Source organism: Nomascus leucogenys, chromosome 11, assembly GCF_006542625.1.
Source record: "Nomascus leucogenys isolate Asia chromosome 11, Asia_NLE_v1, whole genome shotgun sequence".
In the NCBI taxonomy this organism is placed as follows: domain Eukaryota; kingdom Metazoa; phylum Chordata; class Mammalia; order Primates; family Hylobatidae; genus Nomascus; species Nomascus leucogenys.
In genome coordinates this window covers 4,934,408-4,948,224 of record NC_044391.1, presented here as the reverse complement: position 1 = coordinate 4,948,224, position 13,817 = coordinate 4,934,408, and the positions used below count along the sequence as shown (strand labels likewise).

At 42.4% G+C, this 13,817-nt stretch overlaps 1 protein-coding gene across 1 annotated transcript in view; it reads right to left on the bottom strand.

Moving 5' to 3' along the window:
- Positions 1-4,136: 4,136 nt before the first annotated feature.
- The window catches only part of SLX4IP (SLX4 interacting protein), a 188,788-nt gene continuing 179,107 nt past the window's right edge, over positions 4,137-13,817 (bottom strand). Inside the window, exons 7-8 of the mRNA XM_003252722.2 lie at positions 8,629-8,729; positions 4,137-7,386 (exon numbers count right to left, since the gene is read on the bottom strand). Coding sequence (XP_003252770.2) covers positions 6,666-7,386; positions 8,629-8,729 — 822 coding nt within the window. The 3' untranslated portion in view covers positions 4,137-6,665. The remainder of the gene's footprint in view (positions 7,387-8,628; positions 8,730-13,817) is intronic.

The following is a 13,817-nucleotide window of genomic DNA, read 5'->3' as shown; positions in this document are numbered from 1 at the left end:
ATGATAAAAACCTTTTGGGAACTGTGCAGAAAACAAAAAGCAAACATAAAAACCATATATCATTACATAGCCCCCTCCCACAGCCTACTTCACTCCTAAAATAAATCAGGCTGGGTAATGAATGAGGTTTTAAGAAATGCAACTGAACTTAAAATACAAGGTCAATATCTCATCCTAGGTAATCCTTTGGAGGATGAGAAATTCTCCTGATTTTCCCACAGGGTTATTTCAGATGCACTTTCTGAGCCAAACTATTTTAAAAGCGTTCATTCTTCCACTGCCCTGCCAAATGCTAACTTGAGATTCACACGAACTTTTAGAGAGCCTATTAATGATATTAATGATCATGATCAAAGGCAAACCCCAGAGGTTTATGTAAAAATTTCAGACAATTATTTAGGTGCTTTAAAGACCCATCTTCTGAATGAGGGTAACAATTTCTCAATGTTGGCAAGGATGATGGATGTGTTGGGATGTGTAGGTTCTAACGCAGCAGAACCAATGCAGAGGGGCCTTCAGAAGAAAACAAAACACACCTCTCTGTAAGATTAAAATGTATGACTGTTGACTGACACCTTGTCCCCAAAGCCATTCCTACTCATTTACTTGAAAGTAGGTCCACTTCTGATTTGCAGAAAGCCCCTCTTCTAAAGAATACTCAGCGGACCTGGTCTCTTTTAACATCCGCTATTTACACGCACACACCACATTTTTAAACAATAGTTCTTAACTATGGTGTCTCCTGAGAATCATTATTTGACGAGCTTTAAAAATACCAACGCCCAGGCCAAACCTCAGGGATGCTGATTGAACTAGAAGCTATCCAGGTGACCCCAGTAGGTGGCCAGTGTAGAGAACCATTTTCAAACAGATGTAGACATTAACACATGGGAGGGGAATGTTTATCCTGATGCACTAAAAGCTGTGTTTGGCACTTAAAATATTAGAGATAATTTTATTTGACAGATGAAGAAACTGAGGCCTGGGAGGTTACATGACTTGTACCAAAACATATAAAACCAACTAGTGGCAAAGCGGCAGCCTGGACCCAGCGATTGCAGCTTGCAGCCCCATGCTGTTAGGCAGTCCCCAGATCCCAGGCCCAGCCCCCATGTCCAGGGCAGGGTGTCTTTCCTGTGGGTTAGGCCAGATGGCTGGCCACCATGACCAAAACACTAGGAAGAAATGAGCTACGCCTCATCGACTGCAGGGGTTCTCAGCATTGCACGCACAGCTATTCAAATGTATTATTCCAACCTGACTAAACTGCTTCTGAAAAGTCACGTACAAAACCAGAGAAGCCTGCAGTACTGAAATAAAAGGCAGTGTAGACAGTCAGCCCAGGACTTCATCAGTTCTGCGTAAAGATTAGATTCACTTGGAAAATGGAAATGAATCCACTTGGGGAATGTCAAGATCCTTGCAAAGGAGTCAAAGTGCCATAGTTTAATCCTGCCAAAGAGGTCTATCTTAGCTCATAGCTGGGAGCAGAATTGGGAACAAGCCCACATTGTAAGGAGCACCCCAAAATCTGAGGGGTCAATTTAATCCAAAATGCTTCATGCTGGGTTTTTAATACCTAAATCTTTAAGGCCACTGGTTAAATGGAAAGCTCTTTTGATTATTTTACATAGTATTCAAAACTGCAGAATTATTTCAACAAAGAAAACACAAACACTTCTTACAAATAGAGCATAATTTAAAATAGCTGTCCAGAAAAGGGCATTGAGAATATGTACTTCTCGGGGTTAATTCACTTGTTTTTGAAGAACAGAAGTGATACTTTTTTTTTTTTTGAGACAGAGTCTGGCTCTGTTCCCCAGGCTGGAGTGCAGTGGCACCATCTCGGCTCACTGCAAGCTCCGCCTCCTGGGTTCACACCATTCTCCTGCCTCAGCCTCCCGAGTAGCTGGGACTACACGTGCCCGCCACCACGCCCTGCTAATTTTTTTTTGTATTTTTAGTAGAGACAAGGTTTCACTAGGTTGGCCAGATGGTCTCGAACTGATACATACTAATTTTTTAAAACAATTTTACCCTTTATTCATAAAACAGTACATTTCTACTACATAAGTTTCATCCCCTAGGCATGCACAACCATTTGAACTATTTAAACAGTTTAAAACAAAACAAATGAGAAGATAAGGGAAAAAGAGCTCTCCTGGTGACTTACATGGCTGTTTGGTTTTTCAACTTGATTGAAGAAAGTTATTCGGGGGATCTGTCCAATTTACACCTTCTGTTCCCTGATCAAATACTTTAGGGTCAAACATATGGTTTTACTGATTTTTGCTCAAGCAAAGAATTAACATTTTTGATAAGGAACTGTAATGGCAATTATAAGGTAATATGGTGTATGGTAATATTATGCTGCCAAAGGAAACATTTGACTATGATTAAATTCAAGCCCAGTACTGGGTAGCTCTAGATAATTAAAGATAATTTTATCCATTCAAGTCCCCTCTGTTAAGCTGCACATTGACACATATTTGTTCCCTGTCTTGTTAAATAAATATAGAAAGCAAATTAGAGAGAGTCCTGCAGATTTCTGAGAATTTAATTATACCCTTAAATTGTAATACCAATGATATATACGGTTAGATTTCTGTACTGAGTAATTACCCGAATTAACTTCATTTTACAACGCTTAATTTATTTTGCACTAAGGAAGGCTTTTAACTATTTAAGATAAACCAACCTAATTTTGATTTTTTACTTGCTTCAACGTGTTTCAATTCATCAATGTTTCAATAATAAGGAATGAACTCTCTTGTCTTGACAAACCAAGCATGGAAATTTCCTCATAAGAGAAAAGAAGAAATTAAAATGATTTCCATATTCAAGTCACAGCACGCTGAAAAGAGAATTTTGAGTTCTTAGGAAAGGCATCTGTTACCTCCAAAGGAGGGCCACTCATTACAGTTTTGTGGAAATATTACAGTAGGGTCTGCCAAGAAGGAATTCAAGGAAATTGGGAATGGCGACACTGTGATCCCAGGCCATCCTCTTGAGCAGAGGTTTCCTTCCCTTACGTGTTCTGCCCTCACCAAGCTCTTTCTGAAATCAAAGGCCACTGACATGCATAACAAACCATGCTAAAATCCAAACATGACACCAACGGCAAACAATTACACTGTGATTCCATTGTGGTCCCCAAGATATATCTTGAGATACTTCAGAGATAAGCTATATTCTCCATAAATCAAAATACAGAGGGTTTTTATGATTCTTGCTTTTTATAAAATGAAATACACTTCTACAGTATTAAAATAAGTGAACAAAAGAACTACAGCACTTACTCCCCTACCCCCAAATGTTTGCTTCTTTGCATTTCACAATTCATATGCATATTTGGACGACAGTTAACCTCCAGTGGCAAAGATAAGAAAATGTGAAAGAAAAATCATACAGATTGTTCCCAGACCTTTCTTGTTTATGGACATTAAAATGACCTCAACACCAATCTATTAAGATGCCATCTGAAAGCACATGGAAGTGACTTAGAATCCATGCTACCGAGAAAGTTAGGAAATTCAAAGTTATAACATTAATCAAATCAGATCAATGACTTCTCCAAGCATTGGAGTCACAGGGACTTGTATATAATTTGGGGTACTACGTAAGTGGTTGAAGAACTTGTTCTTCTTGACTAAGAATACTGACACCGTTTCAGACTTTCAGATGCCAAATTATTAAGATCATTAAGAATGTCAAAACAGGCCGGGTGCAGTGGGTCTCACCTGTAATCCCAGCACTTTGGGAGGCCGAGGCGGGTGGATCACGAGGTCAGGAGATCGAGACCACCCTGGCAAACCAGGTGAAAACCCATTTCTGCTAAAAAAAAAAAAAAAAAAAAAAAAAAAATTAGCCAGGCGTGGTGGCGGGCGTCTGTAGTCCCAGCTACTTGGGAGGCTGAGGCAGGAGAATGACGTGAACCTGGGAGGCGGAGCTTGCTGTGAGCCAAGATCGCGCCACTGCACTCCAGCCTGGGCGACAGGGCAAGACTCTGTCTCAAAAAAAAAAAAAAACAAACAAAGTCAAAACACATACCATTCCCAACAGTAGTGAGAACTCTTCATATCCTACCTAATAAGCAACAACAACAAAAAACCCCTGGCATCCATTTACCCCTTTGTACTTCCAAATATCCAAAGAATCATGCAACCACTCAAATAACAAGAGAGCCAGGGGTGTTTCAGCCATGTGCAAGAAAACTGCTTAAAGGCAAAATTCCTCAAACACATGTCACAGTGTGGGAACTGAGAGCAATTCCCTCCGTAAATCCTGTTAAAATCCCTTTTACATGAAGGGATGTGAGGGCTGTGAGGAAAACCACATCTATCTACAACCAAAGGTGCTATTTTTTCTCTTAGATCATAGTAATTGTTATATCCCCAACTATAACAAACTCTAAAGCCAAGACTTTTCTTGACAGAGAATCATTCTAAATACAAGTATTAGCTTTAACCACCAAGCCCAGGTTAGCTAATGAGATAAAAATTTCTCAATACCAGAGTGATACTTCGGAGAAAGATTAGAAGAAAACAAAAACAACAAAAAACCAACAGAAAAACAAATAAAAACTTCTCGATAGAAATTTTCTCTGGTGGCTCCAGCTCAAATATCTCCCCCCTAGTTCTGGAGCAGGCAGTGGCTATTGTTCTAGTACAGCTGTCTTTTTAATTCCAGACTCTTTTCCAGAGAGCTGCTTCTTGGTCTATCCCCTGGGTTATTCATTACTTGTGCCCTCCCTATATATAAATCGTTCTAATTGCTTCTGTTTAAGAAGATTCAATGACACACTGTGGTCCTGTGTTCAATAAAGAGCACACCTAAAATACTGTTTGCTCTAAGAGAGGGGCCTACAGTGGGCCATGGAAATGCACATTCTACCAGGTACTCGGGGGTTTCCACTCTGTACAGCCCACCCCTATTGTATAAGCAGAGTCAGCTCCACTGAAGTTAGTATTGTTGGGCTCCCTCTTCTCCTATAGAATCCCTTGACTGGGTTCCGCTGGGAGCAGGAAAAAAGCCAAGAGGGAAGAGGACAGGACACTAGTAGGCAGGGCTGTTTCAAGTGGGGGTGGTGAGGCTGGGATCATGGGACAGGAACAGGTTTCTAGGCAGGGTTTGGAACATCAAAGTAACAGTATCTACCACCACAGTCGGGCTTGGTGACCAACATGGAATTTCATGACCCAAAATGGTGCCATGAAATATAGCTGCTGCTTCATGAGTCTTACTGGTCTTAACAAGTGGGGACAGGAGATATGGGAAAGGATAGAATGGGATGGAATAAACCACTACTCCATCTCAAGCATGAACCTACACTATGCCTGTTTCTGTACTCTTTTCATTGTTTTGGGCTTTTCTGGGTGATTTTTCTGCTAACTTCAACACTTTAGGGAATATACCTGGTTTTCCTTATTACTTAGGGGAGGTGCTATTTCAAAGGACCACCCCCCGTTGAACAGAAAAAAAAAGATGTATTGAATGAATGGACTTTGAATATTGTTTCTTTCCTGTTTTAGAATGAAATTCGGTTATTGGAAATTTTTAGCGGGTGTCCATCCAAAATAAGTCATTGCTATAATTCACTATGTGACATTTCAGCAAGCCCACTGGAGACAGTGGGTGACATTGTAAAGGGAAGGCTCCTGTCTTGAAATTTGAACTGCCTGTGAAGCCTTCCAACTGGGAAACTGGAACCTGGTCAACTGAGTTCCCGTTAGGTTATAGTCTGTCCCAAACCAAAATCCTGGAGGTGGGTGCAAGAGCAGGGACGGACGTGCTTGAGCTACAGGCAACAACGAGCCTCTCTGATGTCTCCTCCTAAGGTTGGGCAAAATTGTCCATCAACTTCAACAATTATAAGGGTAAGTAACACCTTCGTGGGTGCCATGGCTGCCATACCGTAGAACCCAGGAAGAGAGTGACCCATACACCAAACCCAAGTGTTTTACAAGTTTGAGGGAGTCCGAGGGGATGCATGTGCACATCTGGCCCCAACTGGTGAGCTGGAGGCCATGGCAGCCAGGCTGAAGGAAGCACCGGGGAGTGTTCTATTAGTCCAGTGGTTCTCAAACTCGAGCACGTTTCAGAATCACCCAAAGGCAGTTACTCAGCACGGGGCAGGGCCCAATAACCACATTTCTAGCACATTTCCAGACAACGAAGCTGGTCCCAGGACCACATACTAAGAACCACTAGCCTGTTCCTTCACTGCCCTCCTACTCAGGCTGAGGAGCAGGGGGATGGATTGTACCCCTGGAGCTGAATGGCAGCACGGCAGCACTGTCTTTGCGTGGTCCATTGTGTGGTCTGCACAGTGATGTGCCAGGAAGGGGCTCATGATCAGTTTCTTCATGCAGTCCTTGCACAGTCTCCTCCCTGACAAGGTGGATGGCTCTTTGTCATCACTAATTACTCTGAAGACAGTCATAAAATACAATGATAAAGAAGCAACGCTGTTAGAACAAGCATATAGCCTCCTGGTTTGAAATGCTTTGAAAACAAACCATAGCCATAACACAGATAACACACTTCTTATTTAAATTAGTCATTCTAATTAATTCCTTTAAAATCCCGGCATCTATATTCACAGCTCCCTTGTCACAGGTTTGGCCACTATGTCCTCAACTCCAACGGTGCAATCCTCTTCAGTGTTAATGGCCTCTTTCATATTTCTTTCTTTTCTTGGTTGGGCTGTTCTGAATTGCAGATAACCTTTCAGTGTTTGTGGCTGAGCCAGTTTGCTGTGCCTGCCCTGGGTTATTTTTCATAAGATGTCTGGAGGAGAGACTTTCCAAAACATGCAACTCTTCCTTAGACGTGGTTTTTGCCAAATCTTGTTTCAAAAGTAACCCTGGATCTGACAACTCTGAAGCTGGCAAAAGCCTGACAGCTTTGCTTTTTTCCACTATTATCTCTCTAGGGACTAATCCATCGCTTCCAAGAGAAACTCTCCTGTGGTGGTCGAAGTCTTCCGCAGAGCTGCAGTTCCTGCGTTTCTGTTGGGTTCTGGCCACTCGTGGACTTTGTTTTGGACCTGGTGATGCTGACTCACAGCTACAGACAGGGCTCCTGCTTAGAAGCCCTGTCTTTAACCGCTCCCCAGGATGAGGTTTTTGCTGGCCACTAGTGTCTTCTGGCTGGGTCTGATTAACTTTTTCCAGCTTTTGAACAGGAAGCCCCCAGTGGCTCTCAGCTGCCTTCATGTAATCCTCTGCTTGTCCCGTGGATTCTGATGGGGGACTGGAGGAAGCCTGACCATCATTCCTCCTCCTTGCTATCTCTGCAATCACTGAGTCACTAGATGTTTCCACAGTGTCTCTTCTGGTCTGTGATTTGCTCATGACACTGCTTTTTGTTTCAGTTCTTTTCACACTGAAACAAACAAAAATGATTTTATGGTTTGTAAAGCTCTCATGGCACTGTTTCCTCCAGATTCCCTCTACCACATTTCCTACACCTGTAAAAGGAGGCAGGCACTACCTGTCTTCTCGCTTCCCCAGCAAATCTGGAAACACTCCCCACCACAAGTGTCTGTTTAAATGCAGACTGAATCAAGCAAAAACCTTGACGTTTTCCATTACACATGATACTGCTTATCAATCATTGGGTTAAAAATGGATTTATGATGGTGTTTGTTCACATTTTAACTAAGGCAAAAAGGTATTCATTTCCAATGTTAAGGGTCAGTACTGCCTATATACTGATTTTTTTTTTCCAGGAGTAGACTCGGGCTCTGTATACACAAATGTACACATACACATAATTTCTACTTGTGAGTAAAGAAAAATCTTTTGGAATTTCTCTCAGGCTATTTCAAGATGTTACCCAAATACAACCACCATTTAGCTGGTATCAGGTTTGTTGATCAAACTTGATCAACAAATGGGAGTAGGACTTAGTTAATATAATTTGAAATGTCCTGGAAGAAATTTCAGATAGCAAGAAAGGCAATAAAATACAATCGTGGAAGACAAAAGAGTGTTGATATAGCTGTATATAAGCCCCTTGCTCCTTACAGCATGCACAACAGACAATGTAACTTCACTCTGATGATAAAGTAAACTTTGAGGGGCAGGATAGAAGCTGTACAGGGAGAATTAGAGACTGAAGATCTTAACTTCAGCATATATTTACAGGTTTGTGAATGGCAAGAAATTTCCTCAACCACCAAAACATTGAAAGCTGAAATATTTATTTTGGCTGGCTTCAGTGTGAAAACAAATACATGTAATATTCATGTTCTTACTGTTGACACCAGGAGCCTGAGGATTATCGTAATTATATTAAAGTCGGAACAAGGATCTTAGGAAAGGAATGTATTTTTTTAGATCGGTCTGTAGTCCCTCCGAAAGTGGTATGAAACACACCACCAACAGGTGCTTTTCATCTTCAAAGAACGTGTCATTAATTACTCCTTGCAACACACCTGTGAAGCAAGGATTCTATCCCTATTGTCCAGAAAGCAAGAGAGTCACGAGGGAGGGGAGAGTAAGTACGTGATAGAGGAGAGTTTGTGCTTCAGTTCCAGGCACTCTGTTTAATTCTGGACTTCATGTTATCTATCCATACATAGAGACAGGCAAAAATGAGAAAAAGGAAACACATTGCACCTACATTTCTTTCAGAGCATTTCTCCGGAGCTTTGCACTGGGAGGAAGTGAACTCTCTGCACACTCAGCAAAGTAATCAGACACTCCATGGAGAACTCTTTCTGTCTACTCCAAAAGATAACAAAGGTTCAACCAGAAATCTATTAGCTGAACATGAGAGAAAACAGTTACACTTTGAATGCCCCAATGAACACATTTATTTTTGTAAAGACTGAATGAAACTGCTCAGTGGTAAGCTATTTTAACCTTTTTTACCTAGGACTTTATGGCTAATTGTAACTTCTTTTGGACTCCCAGTCCACATTTCATACATTAATATGCGTCATAAACATACAAAACTGTAAGGCAAAGAATGTTGATTCCAAACCATCTGGGAACTCTTGGCCAGTATCTGGTATCTGTGAGGCTCAGGCTGTGACGAAAGCCCCAGAATCCTACTGTGTGGGGCAACGTGCCTGTGAGCTCTGTTCTTCTAGCAAGACCTGGTGACGCAGTGGTCTACACCCTTATCATCCTAAGAATTCCCCATATTTTCTCTATCTGCAAAAATAAAGAATATTTTGTGGCCAGGCGCAGTGGCTCACGCCTGTAATCCCAGCACTTTGGGAGGCCAAAGTGGCCGGATCACGAGGTCAAGAGATTGAGACCATCCTGGCTAACATGGTGAAACCCCGTCTCTACTAAAAATACAAAAAAAAATTAGCCGGATGTGTTGGCGGACGCCTGTAGTTCCAGCTACTCGGGAGGCTGAGGCAGGAGAATGGCGTGAACCCAGGAGGCGGAGCTTGCAGTGAGCCGAGATGGCACCACTGCACTCCAGCCTGGGCAACAGAGCGAGACTCTGTCTCAAAAAAAAAAATAAAATAAAATAAAATAAATAAAAAAATTTTGTCACACCCAAGACCATAGCAACAGTCAAATCTTTTAATATTGGTATTTTGAAAACTGGAGTTTGTGATTCTTGGCTACTAAAAAGTTCGGGACTTTTTTCCTTATACTAACCACCACACTGGTTTTATATAATTCATAGATTATCTGCCTATCTAGCCTTTTGTGTTCCCATGGAAGCATCATAAGGAAGTAATTATAAAATGTAAAAGCCTACCTACCTTGCCAACATTAACCCATTTCATGCTTTTGGAATCTCTTCTCCTTTTGGTTATCAAGTAGATAATTCACACAAGGTGTTAACTCCTCACATTTTCTGAGAAACTAAGTATTCTTCTCCATCAAATTCCAATAAAACGTTGCTACCACCAGAAACAGCTTTAGTAAGTTGTCAGTAGGTCCTTGCTTTAGACCTACACTGGAATTAGCAGTGACATTCCCAGAGTACCTGGTGGGTGGCAGCCATAAGTACCGTGCCTGGTTATCCTACAGGCCGAGCGGATGTGCTTTGCCTAATCACTGCCCTGCACCACTGCACCACTGAGGATGGGCTCTTCACGCTCTTCAGTTGTGCCTATCCATCTCAGACCTGGGCCAGTGTCACTCGAAGTCATATCTGGTTATAACCCAAGTGAGTTTTAAGCTAGTGAACAGAATATTCTAGGTTTTATTGGATTTTATTGGATTATACTCCCTTTTTTTTGTTTTCTAAGACTTACTAGTTGGCCAAAATGAGTGACAGCTTAAAATTCAAATGAGAGAGAGAGAGAGAGAGAGAGAGAGAGGAATCGAGATTTATGTGTGAAACACTTCTAAACATGCCCTATAAGTACAGTAGATTCTCCCCTCACAGCCACACCCTGTAAGTGCTGTATTTTCAGAGCTGAACAATTAACATAAGGAGCATGAGTCAGGCTTTGAACAACTCTGTGGGAACCAGAAAGCCTTTTGCTATTAGGAATGATGTAAATTCCCCAAGGCTGGAAGAAATCCACAATGGAAGGCAGACAGGGTCATAAATAACAACAATGAATACTGCATATGCCACATAAAGTATGATGCTGCGATAGTGACACTCTTTCAAATCTCGTGTTAAATTCAATCACTGCCTTTATTTATTTATTTTAAAAATTCAGTTTAAAGAGCACTATGCATTTCCTATGGGAACTTCAAAAACTCCTTTAAGAAGCAGAGCAGTCGGCTCTCATCCCAAATTCCTCTGACAACAATGAGGGAAAATGTCCTTGGAAGAAAAAGGACAACAGAAAAGGTGACAGAGTAACAGGAGGAAATGTCCTGTTCAAAAAGTGTAAAATCTGTGACTTAGTTTTCAAAAAAAAAAAAAAAAGAAAAAAAGAAAAGAAAAGAAAAAGAAAAAAAGAAAGAGAAAGGCAAGGCGGGGTCTCCTGCTTACAAATTAAAACCACATTTGGCAATTTGTTGAAGGAGGCATATTTACATTTGTATGAAGACTGGGTGGGCAGGAAAAAAAAGATTAGACTCCCTCTTTAGGCCCTGAGCTGTCAGGTCTCATTAGAAATCTCTTACTCTAACATTGCTAGGGTCAATTCACTCCCCTTTGTCGCTAAATCAGAGCCTCCGGTGCCGCTCCCCTCCCCCGCCCCACCAACCCCCCAAGCCCCCAAACAAGTATTCCTTAGGAAGCAGCTATCACCTGGGAACAGGATTTCCTAAAGGGAGTTGTCCTGATTACTAATGGCTTCTCACATCTGGCATCAAAATGCAATCTGAGGCTTATCCGGAGGCACAACGCCAAGGTGCAGATATATAATGTGTGCTAAGGGGGTTGCAAGTGCCTTCTGGGCTTACGGGAAGACCCTACTACTTTTCAGATTCTGCCATGAATAATGATCCCATCATCTCTTGCAAAGAATGAAGATAAACCCAACATATTCAAAGAGGCTACCGAAGAGCTGGCCATCCAAAGCCCAGAACGGGACATTCTGAGTCCACGGAGACTCAGGTATTAAAAAATTAGATTAACCCACAGGATCTTCCAGGGCCTTCATAAATGATTCCTTACAACCTGGAAGGTAGCTCTTACTCTTGGGCCAAGGAATAAAATCCTACAAACATCATTCCTTGGTATACTCCATTTCCAGCCATCTGCCTCATCCCCACCCTACCTCCTATTTTGTTTTACTTTTTGGTTATACTTTGAAGATTTTTGATTCAAAAGTTTCTCTCTATAAAGAATGTCAGTACACAGTTCTAGGGCAAAACCAAACAGAAATAGGGCAAAGCCCTGGCCTCTAGGGAGATACCCTCCCTCAGCAACCTAAGCAGCCTAGGCAGGTCACAGGGCAAGGGATCAGGACTTTTCTCCATCTTTGAGGGTACTCTGGAGACCAGTACCCCAAGGATGAAGACAGTCAACACACATGTCCCAGTACAGACCCAAGGGGAAGGCTGAACAGATGAATGTTTGAGTATGACGATGGGTGATATTACCCTATTCCTGTATGGGCTGACCTGGGAAACACATTTTAAATTCCAGGATAGAAAGGACTGCAAAGAGAGTCCCCACCAGGATGAGCTAGGTGCCTAAGATATCCTTCTTGCCTCTAATCAGAGAACAGGCTGATTTGAGATGCAGTTAGAAATACTGGGCCAGGCGCAGTGGTTCATGCTTGTAATCCCAGCACTTTGAGAGGCCAAGGTAGGAGGATAGCTTGAGCTCAGGAGTTCGAGACCAGCCTAGGCAACATAGTGAGACCTCATCTCTACAAAAAATTAGCCTGGCGTGGTGGTGTGCACTTATAGTCCCAGCTACTCAGCAGGCTGAGGTGGGAGGATCACTTGAGCCCAGGAAGTCAAGGCTGCAGTAAGCCATGATTGTGCCACTGCGTTCCAACCTAGGTGACAGAGTAAGGCTTTGAAAAAAATAAAAAGAAAGAAGGAAAAAAAGAAAGAAAGAAAGAAAAGAAAAGAAAAAAAGCAAGCAAGCAAGCAAGCAAGAAAGCAAGCAAGAAAAAAAAAAATAAATACTGGGCAATGTTTAAGTCCCAAAGGCACATTGAAACTGTGGATAAACCAAGGAGTCACCCCACAGTGACTTACTAAAAACTGGTTTTGAACAGAACACTGTTGGATTAATGGGAGATAGGGAGAGAAGTTGGCCTAAAATGGCAGAGAAAACACCTGCTCTTGAGCTTCCAACCTCCTCACGAAGTCTGTAAAGCACAGGAGGAGCTCCCGCAGGCCAGTGGGAAGACTGGCTGCATCAGAGGCACAGAGGGAGCCTTTTGAAAATGGAGATTCCCAAGATCCATCCCTGGAAGTTCTGATTCACAAGATGTGGGATGGGGCGAGGGCATCTATATTTAGGTTCCCAGGTGACTCAAAAACTGCTGATATACATAAAACAACACTCAGCAAGGCAGAGGCAGAGCAACAGATAAACAAACACAAACTGGTACAGTGAGACAGCCTTTTGCAAAGTGTGGTCCGTTTATCCCATGCATCAAAATCATGTGAGGAGTGTGTTAAAAAATGGTCTAGGTTCCACCTCAGAATTCGGATCTCTAGGAAGTGGGGTCAGGGCATGTATATTTTGGGCAAGCCCCTCAGTGATTCTGATACCCAGCAGAATTAATGAACTTCTGCCCTAAAGGCACACAGAATTGATAACTGAGCAGAATCCCACAGAATAATCCAATCAGGCAATATTGAGCTCTGTACCTGGCAATGCTTGAGGCCCTTGAGGGAAAGGACCTTGCTTTCATGGAGCCCCTATCTCAATGGAGAAGACAACAAACAAACAAATAAACATATGTCAAGTGGTGATGATGTTATGAGGAGAAATAAACATCTAAAGGGCCATGGGGTGCTATGCTAGATATGGTGGTCAGGGAAGGCTGTGGTAGGTAACAAGGTGGGCTTTACACTGAGACCTGAGTGAAGGACAAGCCACAGGAGCAGATGGGGAAGAGCATTTTGGGCAGGGGGAAGAGTGAACACCAAGGGTCTGAGGACAGAGTATGCTTGGAAGGTGCAGAAACTGGAGAGTAAACCAGGGGAAGAGGTCGGGAAGCAGGAAAGAGGGGTGTGTGTGTGTACCGGTGGTGAAAAGGCAGATCTTGTGTGACTTTTGTAAGGATGGCATATTTTATTGTGAGGAGGATGATATACCCATGGAAGCTTCCTAGAAGAAAAGGGACTTGACATTTTAAAAGGAATACCTTGGGCATTGTAGAGGGACAAGATTACAAGGAGGAAGACGAGGCCTTGGCAATGATTGATGAAGAAGAGCCTGCTCCTTGGGGAGCAGTGGTTAGACTGGAA